The sequence below is a fragment of the Palaemon carinicauda genome, chromosome 5, assembly GCF_036898095.1.
Source record: "Palaemon carinicauda isolate YSFRI2023 chromosome 5, ASM3689809v2, whole genome shotgun sequence".
Classification (NCBI taxonomy): Eukaryota; Metazoa; Arthropoda; class Malacostraca; order Decapoda; family Palaemonidae; genus Palaemon; species Palaemon carinicauda.
The window spans coordinates 138,916,249-138,937,616 of NC_090729.1; the positions used below are offsets into that span (position 1 = coordinate 138,916,249).

Genomic DNA, 21,368 nt, shown 5'->3' on the forward strand with positions numbered 1-21,368 from the left:
CACAGAAACTTCAGGTTTGCCGTGTAGTTTTGCAATTCAATGATATCTGTTTAACCGATTTCAGAAAAATTCTAAAAAGCCATACCAAGTAACTTTCTCTCGATAGTTTCTTTAAAAAATCTACGAAGCGGTCTAGTGATCGTGATGAAGAGAAAGAAAGTGAAGCAAAGAAAACTAAGATTGAATTGAGTGAAAGTGATGAGAATTAAAAAAAAAAGAAAATTAAAATAAATATAAAATAAAAAAAATAAAAAAGAATAAATGGGCTAAGTTAGGTTAAAGTTCGCATAGTGTAAGTTAGAGTAAGTTACGGTACGTTATCACAGTCACCATCTCTACCTCCTTTCTAACCGTATGTCTCCTCCTGCGTAACAATTCCTACACCTGCGTTTGCCTGTCTCTAAGGTAAAGTGACAATAAAAATTCCTTTTTTATTCATTATTTCTTTATAATTATTCTTTATTACAGCTTTCTTATATAATGCAATTGTATTATTGTTGTGTGATTATGTGTAGTAATTTATTAAGGAATTATCATAGGTTTTGGGCTGTGGAACAAATTATACAAATTACAGTGTATTCTTATGGGAATTTTTGCCCAAACATACGTTTGTTTTTACAAACTAAGCCGTTCCCGGAATGAATTAAGATCGTATGTAGAGGTTCCCCTTTATGTATATATATATATATATATATATATATATATATATATATATATATATATATATATATATATATATATATATATATATATATATATATATATATACATATGTATATATATATATATATATATATATATATATATATATATATATATATATATATATATATATATATATTGCCTGAAACATATAAGACCTCCTGCACATCCCTCCATTGGGAAGACTACAACGACACCCACCTCTGTGACGTCAGTACTGGCAGACCTAGCCCGTGGAAATCTGCTCCCATGTGCCGACAGGAATTTGATTTCATTCTTAGCTTTCCATCCATTGCGCTGATCTACTGCACAGCTACTGAAGATGAAGTTCATTTAGCCTGCATTACTAAGAATGCTAAGGATTGGGTCTGCTCCTGTATTTCATACCAAACTTCAAATATACATCAGCATACAGACTCAGGAGTGGGCAGCCTTCCTCAACCTAAACGTCGCTTTGCCCATATTCATGTTGATGTTGTTGGGTCCCGAACTCTCGCTAATGTCCCCTTACATGGGCCCTTTCCTTATGATCCCTCAAACAACGAAGGCGGTTTTACTGAACATTCATGGCAAAGAAGACTGGGTCTCAATTGCTCACCTTAAACCTGCGTATCTCCTGCAAGATGACCCGCCTACAGTACGCCTCTCCAGAGCAGTGCGCTCCATTTTACATGTATGTCATTTTTAGGGGGGAGCCATGCACAGCAAAAGTTTCATACACGCTCATACACTGTTACAGTTTTGATTTTTTATCTCATCGCTCGCCCTTCCCTGCACTGATGATAGACCAACCTGTGTTATCATGGTAGAAAATGCTTTATCATGTATGAATTTTGTGACATTCTTCCTAGCAAGCTGCTGCAAAAAAAAGTTGATGATTGTATAATAAAGTTCAGTTGCATTCACTTTGTCTCTCAGTTACAACCTAACTGCCCACTCACACATTGCGAATAATTTAGGAGAAAGGGGGTCTCTCTGTCTAACTCCTTTCTGAATTGGAGTTTTCTCACTATCTTTATGCAGTTTTAGTATTGCTGTACTTCCTGTATAGATATTTTCAAGTGTTCTTACATTGATTCATCTATTCCTTGTCTTTGAAGGGCTTTCATTACTGATGAAGTTTAAACAGAATCAAAAGGTTTCTCATAGTCTGTAAATGCAATACATAGCGGTATGTCATACTCTTTCGATTTTTTCATTAGATGATTAATTACATAAACATGGTCAGGTTTTGAATACCCACTATTAAAGCCTTCCTACGCTCTTGGTTGATCGAAGTCTACCTGTCTTTCTATTTGGCCTAATATGCTCTTTATAGATATTGTATATATGATGGCGAGTAAACTTATTGAGCTGTAATTTTTCAGATCATTTATGTCTCCCTTTTTGTGAATTTGTATAACAATAGTTTTTCCAAGCTGAAACTATAGAACATTCTTGCAGATATTTTGTGTAAAGTTCAGCAAGTTTTACTTTTATGAAATCTCCTCATCTATTATTAAATCAATTGTTAGGACATTTTCTCCTGCTTATATATATATATATATATATATATATATATATATATATATATATATATATATATATATATATATATATATATATATATATATATATATATATATACACACACATATATATATATATATATATATATATATATATATATATATATACACACACATATATATATATATATATATATATATATATATATATATATATATATATATATATATATATATATATATATATAGGCAATATATAATCTCACATTTAGAGAGGAACTTGTTCAGTATTGAAATTTTCCAAGGTCTGTGTGTACAGGGCTCACTTGCCATCAGGGAAGCTGGTAACCTGGTCAGTCCGTAATTGTATTAAAGGAATCACAATGAAAATATATATTGCATTTGCTAAGGTATATCAACTATATATGTTATTGATATTGGTTCTTCACCTTCCGTAATTTCTGCTTGAGTACGTGTTTGGTATAGGGCAAAAGCTATTGACATGAGCGGCTGTATTTATAGCCTATGTGTTTCCTGGGAAGGAAGGAAAATCAGGGATATGTCCTTACCTAACCAAACATACTAAATCTAACGTAAGGAGCTGGTTCTTTCTTTTTAACACCTCCTTCCTCGCCTTCCACCCCATTAACGTATCTGGAAACCGTTGATCCATATATTGACAAAGGTCGGAAAGAATGGTTGCCTTGTCTATGATAGGTCAGTTGGTCTTGCCGGTTACTGAATGTTCCCTTACTTATTGGCACAGCCGGCGAGGAAAGAGCGAATTTACTACGACAGTCTCCCTTGCCGGGTCGTGAAAAACTAAACACTTCTTTACCATTTTTGTTGTTTTAAGGCAGAATATTTTGAATTGAACTCAATAACAATATTTTGAAACATCGTGAGAGTACGTTGTTATAGATTAACTTTATAATATAGTGCCCGAAACATAATTTGATATAGTTGTCATAGATTTGGAGCAAAGCGTTGAAGAAATTATAGATTAGTTGACGATTAGATGAATAACCTGGTCCTCGAAAGATTCAGTGATACCTACTTTGTAGAGGAAATGTATCAGATACATACCTTAACCCTGATACATACGGGACAGGCACTGTTCGTAGACAAATGGTGTTTCCAGAAATGTTGAAGCGATCGTGATTGAAATACTGAGCTGAAACCATAAAGCATCACTGATTTCCTCCACTCAGTATACTGCATGAACCCATGGCAAACGTCCTTTCAAGTTTTGAAATCTATTTATTGAGAAAAATCTAGAAATATTTTATTAGGTGGATTATGTATTTTACCCAGACTAGATAAGAGTAGTCTGTTATACAATGTTATACAAATTATGATAATAACATAATACATGAAAAGTAAAGTATAAGATTATCATATCGTAATATATTATAAATTTCTATATAATAAATACAATTGAAAATAGACTAACTCTGGTATATAATGCACATGCAAAACTAAGGAATAACTTTACATATAGAAGTGGACATTTTGATTTTAGAATGAATGTAATTTTAGTCTTATTCTATAATAATAGACCTATCTGAAACCATGTAATGACAATGTTGAGAAACTTGGAACAGTATATCATTTGTGCTCTTTTAGAAGTTACCATCCAAGGGAAAGTACACCAAGTAATAAAAACATAACATGTAAATACAATGACTGATGCATAATAACGTCTTCATAGCAGCTGGTGCAGAAAATTTAACATTTTCCAAAATTTAATTTTGAAGCAGTACAGATTTCTTGAGACGACCTTTTCAATTCTGTATCTCTTAGTAGTGTGGTGACCATAAAGTTCTGCCGTTTTCTTTGACACTAACATGGTCGATGCAAGACGTTATCCACTTTGCATAACTTTAGTTGTGCTCCACTCTACAGCCCAATCCAAGTCTACTCATAGTAACTGCAGGTCCAGGGGACCATAGTCGTGCATCTTGTTTTCCTTAGCTCGAAGAACTCCCCAGGATTGGTAGGCTATATACAGTCGAGTAACAACAGTGATGAATTTAGTTTATTGGCCTTTAGGAGACGCTTTGCAAAAAGTAAGCATGATCTATTCCCGGTTACATCGCTCGAAAAGCCATCTGTCATTCAAATTGATTTGTAAGATCTTAGTTATCTTATCATCTATTCAACATCTGTTAAGGAATTCTCCTCAGGTTAGGTCAACCATGTCAATGACAAAGATTCTGACGAATATTAGACTTCCTAGAAACATTGCTACTATGAAGAGCAATGGAACGAAACAATGTCAGAATTAATTAAAATAATACTCAAGATCAAATCCTTTTGGTTATAAGTGTACCAACCGGAGTGGTGATGGCGGTCTTGGGGATGTCTTCTGGGTTCATAGGCACCTGATGTGACCCCGAGTCGAAGTCGACTCACTCCTCCCGCCTTCCACACCCCCCCCCCCCTCCCCCCTTATGGGTACTATGGCGGATACCACCGAAGTAGGCGCTGCCCCATTGAAACTTTCGTCGTTCGCCAGGGGAGAAGCGTCTGCTTGGTTTCAGCGCGCAGAAGTCCAATTTCGCATCAAGGGCGTGACTCACTCAACCACCAAAGCAGATTATGTTCTCTCGGCGATACCCGAGGACACCTTCCCGGAAATATCCGACTGCCTATGAAACCAGAAGACATCCCCAAGACCGCCATCACCACTCCGGTTGGTACATAGGATTGTCCCGAAATAATTGAATCTAGGAAAATGAGACATCAGTCATAAGGCAAATGCTGGAGAGTCTGATCACTGTCTATAATTAAGTAATTTGTGAATTGCAGAAAGTCATGGCAAGCAGGAAAGATTTGCAAAAAAAATATCTAATTATGAATGCTGTTTGAAAAATAAAAAAATTAACATTGATTTTGACTACGTTTGTTGAGATAAAAATCTTGGAAGAAGCGCCATCGTTAATCTAGTCTTGCATTCAACTTACATGTTTTAGAAAAGACAAGTAAAAAATTATATCTTGTATTAAAAGGCATTGAAAATCTAATAAGATAATAACAAAAGAAAAGGGGTATTGTAAGACTGCAGGCCAGTTTCACTACATTAGAAATTCTGAGCTAAACTATGTCACATTTGTCCTTAAACATTCTGAATGGGGCAGATTATATTGATGATTAATCAACATTTTCGTCTCTATTTTGATATTCCTTATTTAATCAAAATAATTAATTGCATTTTAATAATTGTATTTTATTTCATGTTAAAGACAACTGTTTAATTGCAATTAACAAAGAAAATGTCGTGCTTCGTTTAGTTCATTTCTCTGTCGATGCTGCATACTTGGGGCTACATAATTTTCCAAAATATCTTGAAATATTTCATAATGGAAGAAATGAGGTTTTTATCAATTATTATTTTTACTATTACAATTATTATTATTATTATTATTATTATTATTATTATTATTATTATTATTATTATTATTATTATTATTATAAGTTTTCAAGAATAGATTTTGTATATTATCATAAACCATTAAAAGAATAACAAAATTACCATAGGAGGGGAAATAAATAAATGAAAACCATACAAAAAAAAAAAAAAAAAAAAAAAAAAAAAAAAAAAAAAAAAAAAAAAAAAACATTAGTAATTGTTAATTTCTGTCATTGCAGATTCGCTTGGGAAGCAGCAAGCAGACGACGGGAGATTTCTCTTCCTATGGCCTCCTTTATTTATTCAAAGGACCTTATAGGCAGGAAGACGGATACCTCATGTATACTTTCATCCACGGAGTTAAAGGGAGGTACCTGAGTCTCCAGATGGTCAAAGGCCAACTAGATTTCTTGCAGCTTAACACTGTCAAAGTTATAGCTTTAAGGAACTAAAGGCTTCCAGTGATATTTCGAGGATTTTAAATTCTTTGGAATCTGACAAAATATTTAGGAAGAAGTTTGCTACAACATTAATTTAAGAGCTTTTATAGAGATGCATCTGTAAGTGCTTTATAAGTCCAGTTCAAATGTCTACTCTTGAAGGCTTTAAGGAACTGTTTGTTTATAGGTCCAATTATACTAAAAAGACTATTATCTTTATTCTTATTGTTATATTCAGAACCGATTATTAGGGAGTTTGACACCCTTTTTGGTCCATGTCAGAATGATTAAGAGGGAAATGATAAGAAAATAGAAAGTATAATTTATCGACAGAGTGATTAACACATTTGTCTCTATTATTATTAAGAATTAGAGGAAAGTGGTGTCTAGCACAACTATCTGGGAATGTTAATGCAACTTCAACTATAATCGCCAAAAATATTCCGGACGAAATAAGCCCCACCCCTAAAGACGTCATAGCCAATCATGTTGTCTCCAACGTTAGAATTTAAGGGGGTGGGGCTTATTTCGCCCGAGATCTTTGCGGCGACTATAGGACATTAATGAATTATTTTTTACGGTAAATTATCCGAACTGAAGTCGAAATGGCAAACAGGCTTTGCTATTTTAATAACTAGTATTACAGCAAAATGTATCATATGGTATATCACCAAAAATACAATACTATATCCACACTAAACTTCAATGTGACCAAAAACACCCAAACATCAACATATTACAGGACTTGAAGTTTTTGTACAAAATATAAAAGTTCATAAATTACGTAGGAAAAAATGAAAATTAACAATAACACTGATCATAATACTCATCATTGCTGACGAAATATCATTCAACCAAGGTAATCTTTTTTAATCTTGCAGCAACAGGACTGAGCACCTCAAAATGTCCATGTTCTGATAGCCTACACAAAATGATGATTCGCAACTGGTTATTTCAACTAAACTCTCTCTCTCTCTCTCTCTCTCTCTCTCTCTCTCTCTCTCTCTCTCTCTCTCTCTCTCTCTCTCTCTCTCTCTCTAGTATATATATATATATATATATATATATATATATATATATATATATATATATATATATATATATAGATAGATAGATAGATAGATAGATAGATATATATACATACTGTATATAGTATATATGTATATGCATATATATATATATATATATATATATATATACTGCATATAGTATATATGTATATGCACGTATATATATATGCATATATGTGTGTACATGCATGTATATAATTATATATATATATATATATATATATATATATATATATATATATATATATATATATATATATATATATATACACATACATACATACATACATACATATATATATATATATATATATATATATGTATATATATATATATATTTATATATATATAATATATATATATATATATATATATATATATATATATATATATATATATATATATATATAATAGCGTTATTCCTACATCAAGAAATCAGTTGCCTGATGTGCCCTTTCCAATGCCTTCTATCAAACACATCTTCCACTAAACCTCCTCCCTTCATTTTATCCCCCACCTTATCTTGCCATCTAATTCTCTGCTTCCTTCTTGGTCTTCTCCCCCGTTCCTCTAAAGCCCTCTTCACTCCCCCCCCCCCACCATACATCCTCTAAACATACCATCCATGTCTGTCGTGACACTCTTATCACATCTGTAATCTTTACCGCTGTTGCCTTTCGTCTTATTTCATCACTTTTCAATCAATCAAGCAATGATATTGCCATAATCCACCTCAGTTTTTTCATCTGTTCTCTCTCAAGCTTTGCTTCCTCTGTTCGTCTTAAGACCCCTGTTTCCGATCCATACATTAACACTGATCTTATCACTCTGATAGAGTCCTTAACTTTTAGCTTGATTGGAATTTTCTTATCACATACCACTCCTGCTACCTTGCTCCACCCCTAACCCCAAGCTACTTTTATTCTATTCTCAGCTTCAACCTCACATCCTTCCTCCAGACTTATAAAGCCAAAATATTCAGTATTCCACTTGATTTATAACTTAACCTCTACTTTCATATGATGATATCTATCCTCTCCCTACCTTCCTTACTGCTTACCATAGCTTCAGCCTTATCCATATTTACTTATAATACACTGTACATACCTATCTTACATGTGTGTAGACATGGTTGCTCCTACATTTATTAAGCTTCTAGCCATTATTATAATATTGTTAAGTAGTAATGCTTTAACAATGTAACTTCCAACATACAATAATATTGGCAATCACGCAGCAGTCATTTGTAAGCTTTAGGATCTTCTAGTATAATGCAGTCTGACATAATTCCGTTTGGGAACAAAGTTTTTGTTGTTCCATTCTAGATCCAATGTGTTATCTATGTTCAATTGCTGGCCATCTGTTTTAGCATCTAAATCCCTGCCCATATATTTTATGAAAGAATTGTGTATTTGCTTAAAATTACAAGGTGAAGAATCCATAATTAGAATGTCTATAATTTGTGATGGGGGTTATGGTGGTAAGCATGTGCAATGAGATTTGTGTTCTGTGGCATATATCTTATTTGTGCAGTAAACTTTTGAATGAATAAATACATACTAACATGCTCTCTTTGTTTTCTTATTATATCCCTGGAAAACATATAATAACATCTTATGATCTAAAGTTGCAATGATATCCTAACTATGTTTAATATATCTAAATTGATAGGAACTATTGCCGATAGTAGTATTTTGTTTTTGTACACAATTTCATCATCATCATCTCTACTTATCCCCATTGATGGAAATGGCGTCGGTTAGATTTAGCCACTCGTCTCTATCTTGAGCTTTTAAATCAATACTTTCCCGTTCATTATCTCATACTTCACGAACCACACTCCTCAGCCATGTAGGCCTGGGTATTTCAGCTCTTCTAGTGCCTTGCGGGGCCCAGATGAAAATTTGGTGAACTAATCTCTCTTGGGGATTGCGAAGAGCATCACTGAACCATTTCCATCTGCCCTCACCATGATCTCATCCACATGGGGCATTCGAGTAATTAATCTCTCTTATAGTTTCATTTCTAGTCATTCCCTGCCATTCAACTCCCAATATTCTTTTGAAGGCTTTATTTTTAAATCTACAAAATCTGTTGGATATTGTTTCATTGTCATATCCCGACTCATGTCCATACAGTAACACCGATCTCATAAAAGTGGTATGTAGCCTGATTTTTATATTTAATTTCAGGTGATTTGATTTCCAAATTTTACTTAATCTAGCCATTGTCTGATATTTCTGTTTTTCAATCTCTCATTAAATTCAAATTTTAAAGATCCTCTATTAGAGATCATAGTTCCTAATTATTCAAATGATTCCACCACATTAATTCTTTCTCCTTCCGATGATATTTATTCTTCCATTGCATATTCCATTCTCATCATCTCCGTCTTTCTTCTATTTATCTGAAGCCCCACATCATGTGATATTTCATGCATTCTGGTAAGCAACCTTTGCAAGTCCTTTTCTGTTCTGCTAATAAGGTCAGCATTATCAGCATACTCTAGGTCCGTTATTTTCCTTTTACCAATCCAGTCCAATCCTTCTCCACCATCCCCAGCTGTTCTATGAATTACAAAATCCATGAGGAGGATAAACAACATAGGTGAAAACACAATCCTTTGGAGTACTCCACTGTTCATTGGAAATTAATTTGATAGGACTCCACTAACATTAACTTTGCACTTGCTATGCTCATGAACAGACTTGATCAAATTTACATATTTAAAAAGAACTCCATAATGGCGCATAACTCTCCACAAAATTAGCCGATGCACACTATTAAAGGCTTTTTCACTGTCCACAAATGCCATCAAAAGTGGATTTCTATATTCCTTACATTGCTGTACCACATGTTTTACAATAGAAATTTGGTCAGAACAACTGCTACTTTTTCTAAATCTTCCTTATTCATCTTTTTTTTTTTTAATGTCATTCTCTTTAGTCTTTTCAGAATGACCATACTATATATTTTCATGACAACTGATGTAAGTGTTATTCTTCTGTAATTATTGCAGTCAGTCAGATCTCCTTTTTTGGGGCTATTTTCACCAACACTCCTAACTCCTATTCATCAGGTTTTTACTCTTCACGCCACATTCTAGGAAATAATCTTTTAAGTATTCTGAGAGTCACTTCACTTTCGGCCAATATCATCTCAGCAATTGTTCCATCGTACCATGGGCCTTTCCTCTCTTTAGGTTTTTAATGATAGCTTCGACTTTAGGCACACTGAATTCATTCATGAGTAGAATCAAGGTCTTCCTCAGCTATAGGTATATCAATCACATCATTCCCTTCATATTTCCTTTTCATGACTCCACGAAAGTGTTCCATCTAAAGAGGCCTTTCTTCATCTTCGGTTGTTGTAACAGATCAACCTTTTTTTATGGGTATATGCTTCTTCTTCTTTACCGCAGAAGATATTTCATTAATAATTCTGTGAGCAATTCTTACACCATAGCCACTCCTTGAATTAATAGCTTTATCAGCCTCATCTGCATTCATGTCTAGATATTCTTTCCATTCATTCCTGGCTTTTCTTTTGACTTCTCTATCAATACTGGAAGACTTAACACGCTCTACTTTATAATTTTCATTAATTCAATTTATTCTAGTAAATTGCAATAAGATTTAATGTATTATCTTTCCACCTATCCCAGAATATGATTTTAAATGTCGGATAGGCAGAACTGGTGATGACACAATTCTTTTTTTTATTATTTTTCAAGGCTATTTATGGTTTATCTCCCCATACTCATTGAATCTCGCAAAAGCAACCCTGTTCGCTTGGTTGTTATCGCAGAGTAGCTATATACATGTTTATGTTTACGGAGTGTCAAGCTAAAGAATAATTAGACTTTTTTTTATTTTAAGAATAGGGAATTTAGATAGAGCTCACATTTCTCATGTGTAAGCTTTTGGACAAACGTAAAAACATTGAATCTTTTTAGGAAATTATTGCATTCGAAAGGAAATTACCCTGAGATAGTGTCCCTCTGCAATAGATGTCAGTTTCAGAATTTAACTTATGAAAATATGAGCAAACTATTTTTCATCTATTTTCTTGAAAAAAATAAGTTGAAAATAGAGCAAGTTATCAGATTCTTTTATCTCACGTTTATCATCTTATATAATAATTGCTAATTTCTTGAAATTTGAGTGGTGTCTTTATAGGATGTGCAAGAGTGCGATATTCTATACTTTTGTCCAAGACGACCATCATGATATCTGATTAACAAACCTACGAACTCTTTTTTTACCTTCTAAACTAATATATCACTAACTAATTCAGCAATAAGTTTTGCCTTGGGTTTAGTAATAATTCAATTAATAAAACTTCGATTTCCAACAAAGAAGTATTTCTAGGTATGGAAATGATTCAACAATTTTGCTTTACTTTGACCTCTGCTGCTTCATGTATGCAGCTAATAATCCCTTTACTTTGTATATCTCGGAGAAAAATCGTTGTATATAAAGTAGGGTCTATATTTTTCACTGATATATTAATCATTGCATAATAGTTCGGCTGAAGATGATATTCACACACATACTGATTTAATTGCCTTGTTTAGCTAATAAATTGATAATCGGTACCACGCTGTTTTAACACAGAAATATAAAAAAAGCATATTTACCAATCTCCCTGTGAAAAATGTCACAATAAAATACACCATTTAGCAATAAATAGAAAATGTAAAAAACTCACTACTGGATGTCATATCTCGATAGGGAGCTGATATAGGAAGTTACCACCAAGTTGCTGTCTCAACACTTGGACTCAAGTTGAAGACCTGGAAAGTGAATGTAAGCCTACCTCTAAGGTATGGCATTCAAAAGGTGGGACAACAAAGTAGAGAAAAGGATGATTACTTTAAAGAGTGTGTGCGAGGTAGTTGTTAGGTGCTAACAGAGAGGCAAGGTGAATGCAAGTAAAATTCATTCAACAAATAACGAGCTTATTTACAAGCAATTAAGAGGAAGAATGTCACGAAAATTCAAACAATGTAACATATGCGATGGCAAGCATAAACAGGTTGTTCTATTATCAGTGTGGGAGAGAGCGAAAGATAAAAAAGCAATAGCATTACATTTTATGAGTGTGTATGAAACACGTGCAGTACATGGCTCCTCTTCGTCAGGAATGGAGGAGTTTATGGAAGTCTTGAAGGTGGTGAAGTGACTGTCCATAAGGGCATCAATTTGGTCATCAGGCCTTTCTTGGGCAAGGTACTGGCATCCTGGATGGTGGCACGTACAGGTTTAGGTAGACGTACCTAAAGGGCACGAAATAGGTTCACTTCCCAAGGAGAGCCGTCTTTGGCAGGTTCCTGCGAGCGATACTGGTCCTTTCCCTGAGGGCGAGCAAAGCCTTTCGGTCTCCTAACGGTTATTGAGAGACCTAAAAAAGCTTGGCTATATGGGCGGCTGGTGATGGTGAGTACTGCACCAGGAGGTATGTTTTGAGGTGTCATACTCTACTGGGGCATCCCCTTGGTTACAAAGCCAATCGGAGATTTTTGGGAAAGTGTCCTTGGTGATTGCAGTGAAGACATAGTCTGCTTTGCTGTTTGAGCGAATCATGCTCTTGTTGCGAAAATTAACTTCAACATGCTGGAACCAAGCAAACACTTCTCTGTTGAGGAAGGGCGGCAGTTTCAACGATGCAGTGTATGTCGCAGAGTCAGGATCGGTAGTCGGCATTTTAATAAAGGTATGTGGTTTTTGTTGTTTCGGATTGCCTGGCCTTTAAGGCCAGGCACGAGCTCTTGCACACATGCAGCCCGTAGGTGTGTTTTGGGTTTGCAGTTGGTTTGGGATATGGGGTAATGGGTCCTGAATTTCTTTAAAGAGAGAAGAGAATTTCAAGTGAGAGAGAAGCTAAAAAGAGCATAAGCAGAGAATTACAATGTTGGGTTATTTTGGTTTCAAACTGGTGTAGGGATTACGTTATCTGGGGGGAGGGTAGCTGTGGAGAAAGGCAGAGAAGGTATCAAAATTAGCAATGATGTATATTACAATTGCTGTTGCAGTGACAGGAATGTTAGAGTTGAATTCCTGTCTTAGTAGGGTTGTTTTTGGACAATACAACAGGTGGTGTTGCAAAGGTTCATATGCCAGTTGCTGACAGTTGTTGCACGGTCTTTCCAGTCTCTTTTGTACTGCTGGGTCCTAGTCATTGTCGATGATGATTTGCCAGTTGCACAGATATCCCAGTCGCAGTCTGCAAATAACAACAGCAACTTGGCGAGGAAGGTTTCTTGCAAGACGATGCAGGATTAGGTTAGCTGATGTGGAGCCTTTGAGAAGGGTTCCCCTTACTTCACTTGTCTTTTGCATTTTACAAAAGGCAGTCATTTGATTCTTGATGATTTTTAGTGGGGGTTGAAATGTGATACTGATTGTCTGACACATAAGGGGAGACTTGGCCAGATGATCGGCTTTGTCGTTGCCAGTGATTCCAGTGTGACTTGGAATCCAATTCCAGATGATCTACCTGTTGTTGCTTTGGTGAGCTAAGTCTAGATAGTGTATTGCCTATAAGGGTATTGCATAGCAGTGGGCGAAAAAAGGTGACAAGGAGCTGATCACTCCGGAGGTCACCAATGTACAAGCTGGTTGCTAGGTGCGAACAAAAAGGCGAGGTAAATGTAAGTAAAATTTATTCAACAGATAACGAGCTAATATACAATGATTTGAGAGCAAGAATATAAAAAAAAAATCAAATAATGTAAAACATGGGATGTCAAGCTTATGGAGTTTGTTCTATTATCAGTGCGGGAGAGAGTGAGAGATAGAAAACCATTACATTGTATGAGCGTGTATCAAATACGTGCTGTATAAGTGTAGGAACAGATTTACAGTCTTAGAGATGTTACCTGATGAAGTAGAGATAGATGTAAATATTCATTGTAAAAAGTTGAAGAAATCTTTAAGGAATCTGCCAACATAACAATCGGAGAGAGAGGTAGAGTAAGACGAAAGAAATGGTTGAGTTGTGAAACATGGAAACTGATATAGCAAAAATAGCAAAAGTTAACTTATAATCATTAAAGGAAAACATCCCAAATCTGACCTTATTACAGACTGAATATATGATCCTTGATAGTGAAGTAAAAAGATGTTACAGAAGAGACAAAAGAAGTTTCATCGATTCTACTGCAGATCAGACAGAGCATAATCCAACGAGAGGGGATAGAAGTTACCTGTCAGAAATAAAAATGGAAATATTCTAACTAAGGAATCTTAAATTAGCGCTAAATAGAAAGAACATTTTGAAGATACACTAAATAGGCTCGCATCCGGACAATTATTCGAAAACTATTATTCGAAAACAGTGGTTCGATGTTAATTATTCGATAACCAATTGTTCGACATTACAGTTGTTCGAATTAATAATTCTTCGAAAAAAGATAGCTATAAAAACTTTTTCAAATAATAATTATTTTGGAAACACTCATTTTGTTTTTCTTATAAGAATAGAAAAAAAAATAGTATTAAAAGTTATAGAGAAAAGGACACAATGAAATTATCATAAATCTATTTCTAATTAAAACTTGATAAAGTAATTTTAATTAAATGATGTTATCAAAACAAAATATCTGCAAGTTTACAGACTGAAATTATATGAAATCGCATGTAAATAATCGATCGCATTCTGATACTCGAAAAATTTATTAGTAAGCGACTTCAAGCGTTCTGCAGACCTCTGATATTTCTTTTTCCTTGTGTTACACTTGATCCCACCTAATAACTTTTCGATCTTAATTTCAGTCAGGGCTTGTTCTCTTCTTAGTGCTGCTAAGAATTTCCAGACTTGTTGAAGAGATACGCGGTGCCATCCTTCAATTATGTTGTTTGTCTTGGGCAAATCTTCTTGTACCCTTTCAAAACAAGACTACATTTCAATTTCAAATTTAGGCGGACGACGCGTATTCCTACGGTTAGGGCGCCCAATCCAGGTATCTTCATAGTAGTTAACTATAGGCAAACCTTTGGCTGGATATATATTTTCCTCCATTAGTGCGTTGAGAGTTTCGACGACTCGATCTGCAGGAACGAAGGCAAGGGCTAGTAACTTGCGAATATTTAACGATAACTCGGCATCAGTGTCATACCTTTGCTTGAGGCCGATTTCATAAACCTTTCTATAAACACACTAACATAAATGACAAAAATACCCGTAATGATTACTAGATGGCAATTCGTCCTCAACTGCCTTTATTATAGTGGCCTCAAAATCTGGGTTTACAGACTCAACATCTAAAGTCGGTGCTATTGTTTTAACAGTTCTAACCAAATTTCTGTGTTTCTTCTTTCTTATTCGGTAATAAGGCATAAACCAAAGGTAAGACATAACCGATTTTCATTCCATGAATTATTTAAAGCTGCTCGAAAATAACTGGCACAGTTTTGAAGGTACCATCCATAAAATTATGCTTGCATGAAGCAAGCACACTGAGACTCTTCTGAGTTGAAAATACCAGCATTCTGTCTTCTACTTCTCCGGAATCGAACATCAAGAAAGATTCGCCCTTGCTTGTTCTCATATCTTTTTTTGATGATTTTATTCTTTTCGATGATTAACAGCTGATCTACATTGTTCTTCCTGACTCACTCTATTAATTGATTGCTTTATGCTGCTGGTTTGCGGTAGAGCAGTTGCAATACAACCACTTAATTCTGCAGCTGCGTGAGACATGAAAAAATTAAGAGAATCTCGCGTTGTTCTTCCATCAGTCTTCACTATATATAAAAACTTCCGTACCTCAACATTTGTCGAATTTCCAGAGTGATTATGTTTACCGAAAATAGAACTGATCGAGCCATCAACCGTTATTAAAGACTGCTGGAATAATAAAACAAATAATTCATGAGCAAATTTATAGACTTGCATATATACTATATATACACACACACTATATATGTTGTAGCACGGTCTTTGCACTTTTCAACAAAATGTTGGCATTTCCAATAGACCTTTGATCTTACTTGCTTGTCCTTCACAGTAATAGCAATACTCTTCTTTCCTCGCTATGAATAGATTCTGCCATGACATTTTGCGATGGGCTTATCCTTTAAAATAAAAATATCTTTTTGGGTTTTCTTGGAAAATATGCATGGACAATGAACAAAGTATATACTAATGATTAGAGTACTATCAAGCAATGTTTACTAGTTTATAGCTTTCTTTTCCGAACAATTGTTAATTCAAACAACTGTTGTGTCGAGCAATTGGTTTTCGAATAATTAATATCGAACAACTGTTTTCGAATAATTGTTTTTGAATAATTGTCCTAGATTCAAATAGGCTACCCCAACCAAAAGAAGAAAATATTCTTGAGGCTGAACATGATCTTCCTAGAGATGTAAGTGACATATTGGCAGAGGTCATTCTGGCAATCAAACACCTGAAAAACTACAAGTCATCAGGAATGGATGAGATTAAAACAGCCATTGTGTTTAATAAATTATTTGATGATATGTGTCGAGATGAAATCACGCCTGTTGAATGGAAAAAGAAAAGATAATTTTAAGAAACTGTGGGAATTGGTGAGGGATCAAATTATAACCAGTAGGTATGAATGTTTTTCCAATGTAAAATTGAATAGAACAGAATCTGCAATATATAGAATACTTCGTAAAGAGCAAGCAGGTTTCAGAAAGGGTAAAGGATGTGTTGATCAAATTTTTAGTCTACGACATACTGTATAGCTCAACAGTGTAACAAACGAAAATCACCCCTTGTTTTATGCTTTGTGAAATTTGAGAAAGCATTGATAGTATTTCACGTAGCATGTTAAAAAAAAAAGATTCTGAGTCACAATGGAATACCAGAAACATCATAATGGATATACACAGTGGAACATCTTGTAGGGTAATGGTTGATGGTAGTCTTACATGTGCATTTGAAGTCAACTTTGGAGTACTAGAAGGTGGAATACTGTCCCCTCTACTGTTTGTTATGGTGATTGACTATGTTAGGAGCAAGCTAATAAAAGGAATGAAGAATGGCATTCAATGGGAAGGGGACAGGAGGTTATGTGATCCTGAATACGCAGATGATATAGTTTTAATTGCCTCTGCAAAGGTTGAAATGCAGGAAAAGATCGATTAGTTAACATACTACAGGAGAAAAAGGTTGGATTAGTGATCAACCAGAGAAAGACTGAGGTCATGCAGATTCAGAGTGGTAATCAGAAGACCTGGCGTATCTTAGAAGTAAAATTACCCAATTCAAAGTATTTCAAATATTTAGGAACCATTACTACCAGCAATGGATCACTAGTTAAAGAATTTAAGGAGATAATAAGGAGGGAAGAATAGGCAATGTCATATTAAAAAGAGTAAGAAGGACCAATCAAATATCAGTTCACACCAATATAAAACATACATTTCACTCGTAACATTGATATTAACTTAGGGGCACCAGTCGTGGTACATCACTTCAACAATTGATGCAAAATTTATTGCCTTTAAGAATATGGTATTGAGAAAGATTTTGGAAATCATTTGGCAGCATCATTTAACAAATACGGCAATTGGTGAGGTAGCATATGTGCCCAATGTGAATGATATAGTTAGATTATGAAGATGGTATGGATGGGGCATATTTTTAAAAAGGGAAAACGATTTATTTCAGTATGTACCTAAATGGAAGCCGGTGGGCACGAGAGGACGTGGTAGACCAGGATAAACGTGGCTGATGTAGTGCAAATTTCCACCTGGGAAAGATTTCATTTGGGTTATGGTCGATAACTGTTCTCAGCCTCCAAGGGTCTTTACTTGATCCAGACCATTGGTTGTTACGTATGTGGTCTGATCCAGAGTCAATACATTTATGGTCTGTTCACGAGGCGGACTTTAAACATAGCTTTGCTCCTTGTGCAACATCATCGGCGTCAAATGTGGCCAGACGCTTTCATTGTCATGAATTACACCTTTCAACCTACATGCACATTATTTATGAAAGATGCCTTCTTATTGCACTGTTTTCTGTTGCAACAATGTTAGAACTAACTCAAAATGTAAAGGTTCGAGATATTTCAGGTTTCCTCGAGACAAATTAAAACAGAAAGGCTGGTAATTCACTGCAGACGCCTGGACGAAATTAATGTAAAACATGCCCAGGTTTTTCCCTTCATTTCCAACACAAGGATTTTGAGGATGATGTAAAGTCCCAGATACTTGGAATTCCTCCTAAATGCTCAGAGTACAACTGTGCCATCAAATCATTGTTGCTCTTGTTCATGACCTAGGACCTATTATTATGAGAATATGTTAGCATTTTGTTATAGGACCAATCAACTTAAAAATGATTTCATTTAAAAACCCAACAGATAGAGAAGTGTTGGTTTTTGCAGAGGTACCTTATATGTTTAAGTTATTAAGAAACCTAAATATTTAATTGATTCAGGATTTTCTTTAGCTACTGGGAAGTATGTATCACCATGGTGTATTCAAGAAATAATACGGAAAACTAAACTGCCTACAACAGACTACAGAATGGCCTTGTAGTCTGGTATGACAAGTGTACCTTTGGCACCAACGAGGTATCATCTTAGAGCACTGCATCACTACTAAAGGAGTCCACCCACTCCTGAGAAGGTAGCAGTCGTTCAGAACATCCCCATACCCTTGATTGTCAAAGCATGGCAAGAATTCTTGGGCATGATCAGCTATTATTACCCGTTCTTGCCAGCCAATGCTGTCAATCTTGCCCCCTCTATGCCTCCCTCAAGGGAAAGTCAAAAGACCTGAAGTGGGGTCCCCTTCAAGAAGCGCCCTTTTGCCATGCAAAGAATGCCCTATCAATTGCTGCTGTTCTCACTTTTCCCGTGCCACATGCCCCTCTCCTTCCCTCCACCAATGCCAGCGACGTCACTATTGGTGCAGTAATCGAGCAGGTGGTCAATGGCTCGCCCCACCCATTTACCTTCTTCAGTAGAAAACTGTCCAAGGTGGAATCCAGCTACTCTTCCTTCGACCACTAATTGCTGGTGGCACATTTGGCTGTCCATCCCTTTCACCACTGCTTAGAAGGTGCATAATTCATCATTCACATGGATCATATGCCTCTGGTGCTCACCTTCACTTTACAGTCCAATGCATGGTCCGCCCATTAACGTTGACTTCTCTCTGCCATAGGTGAATACCATTGCACCCTTCAACACCTCCCTGGGAAAATGAATCTCGTTGCCAATGCCCTGTCAAGAAACATATTGGCCGCCATTCACCTAGGACTGGATTACAATGCCTGTAGAAAATCCTGCAAACTCCTTCGTTGACAAGACGTTGACCTCAACAACTCTGTAATGGTAGAACACAACTGTGGATACCTGCGCCCATGCACCAACAGGTGGTTGATTTCATTCATAGCCTTTCACACCCCTCGTGCCGATCAACTGTAAAGTTACTGAAGACAAACTTTCTTTGGCAGAGCATTACTAAGGATGCTGAGGCTTGGGTCTGTGTCTCTACTTCATACCAAAACTCAAAAGTACATCAACACATGGATTCAGGAGCGGACACCTTCTCTCAACCTCAGAGTCGTTTTGCCCAAATTCACGTTGACGTAGTAGGTTCTCTCCCCACATCTTAAAGACATCGTTACCTCTTTGAAATCATTGACCACTCCACTCGTTGGCCTAAAGCCATCCCCATGCAAACGGCGATGTCTGTCTCATGTATATTTGCCTTACTCTTAGGGTGGATAGTGAGATTTTGTATCCCTGAGCATATTACTCCTGACAGGGGTGCCACTTTCACATCTTAATTGTGGACTTCATTAGCGAATCTCCAGGGGATCAACATACATCAGACAACCACCAACAACCTTCCAGCCAATGGAATGAACATGCAATGAACATTTTCATTGCACCCTCAAAGCAGCTTTGATGTCCTGATGCAATGACTCCAACTGGTTTACTCAGCTTCCCTGGGTCCTCCTGGGACTAAGGACCACTCCTAAAGAGGGCTTGGATGGTTTGGTATCTGAAATGGTGTATGGTATTGTGTTGGTCGTCCCTGTCGAATTTTATCCGTCTGCAACCTCCTCCAACAATCTCCAGTACCTACATTATGTTGTGGGAAAATTTACTCCGTGCTGCCAGACTTACAAGTTCCTAGTGAAACAACATATACTGACAGGTTTGCACAGCGACACTAGCAGTCACTGCTAACGCCCCCTTTCATGGACCCTTTCCTTGTAATCCATCGCACCTCTCAAGAGCAGGGTGCCCTAATTCACATGGATGTCTTTTTTAGGGGGCGAGTCATATACAGCACGTGTTTCACACACGCTCATACAATAATAATATTTCCTTTTTTTTTTTGGCCATATCTCGCTCTCCCCTGCATTGATAGCAGAACCTTGCATATTTATGCATTTGTTGGTTTGAATATTTGTGGCATTCTTGCTCTCAAGTATATAAGCTTGTTGTCAGCTTCATAAAGTTTGGTTATATTCCTCTCGCCTTTATTATTACATAACAGCCCACTCGCACTCTGTCATGGATAATATCAAATGTAATAGAAACTTTACTCTATCTGAACCTTATGCACCGCAAAGAAGCAAACTAACTCCTCCAAACCATGGGGTGAATTATATTTTCAAAATATTTTTCGGTGAAAGTTTATATGCGTTTTTTTTACTACTTACAGAATTCAAGGAACTCATGATCATCATGTTAGCTTTACATCACTTTTCCTTAATAATGCATTTCTATTAGGTTGAGCTAAAGTTCAAAGTATGTTATTCCTCTTTTCTCAATGGTCAAGATCAACACAAGACTCAAAATTCAATAGGATGATGATCCCAGAAATATGATCTTCTCCAGATTGGTTGACAAGCCCTATTACAAAATATGTAAGATTTATTCCATCCTCTCTACAGATAGTCAAACCAACTCAAAACAACAGGCTTAATTCTTTCCAGTCCTAATACTTCATCTATGGTCAATGGCAAACGTTAAATTGATGAAGTAAAAAAGGTACAGGATCTACATTATTTCGCATGTAAGTCGAAAAACAATTTATGCCTCACACACACACTCACAAAGGATAGAATAAAGTTCAATAAAGAAATAAAAGATAAAAACAATTAAAACATGATCGATAAAATACGGACATATGCTTTTTATCACTTAATTATAACAAAATGATATAGGTTTGGATGAACCGGAGCTAATTTCGAAGTCAGAAGAAAAAGAACCATGCCACAAGAAAATAATTTA

The 21,368-nt window shown here is 35.7% G+C and overlaps 1 protein-coding gene across 1 annotated transcript in view; it reads left to right on the forward strand.

Moving 5' to 3' along the window:
• LOC137640604 (pentraxin fusion protein-like) overlaps positions 1–7,093 on the forward strand; it is a 17,101-nt gene extending 10,008 nt beyond the window's left edge. Inside the window, exon 3 of the mRNA XM_068373114.1 lies at positions 5,862–7,093. Within this exon, the coding sequence (XP_068229215.1) occupies positions 5,862–6,074 (213 nt within the window). The 3' untranslated portion in view covers positions 6,075–7,093. The remainder of the gene's footprint in view (positions 1–5,861) is intronic.
• Positions 7,094–21,368: the final 14,275 nt, after the last annotated feature.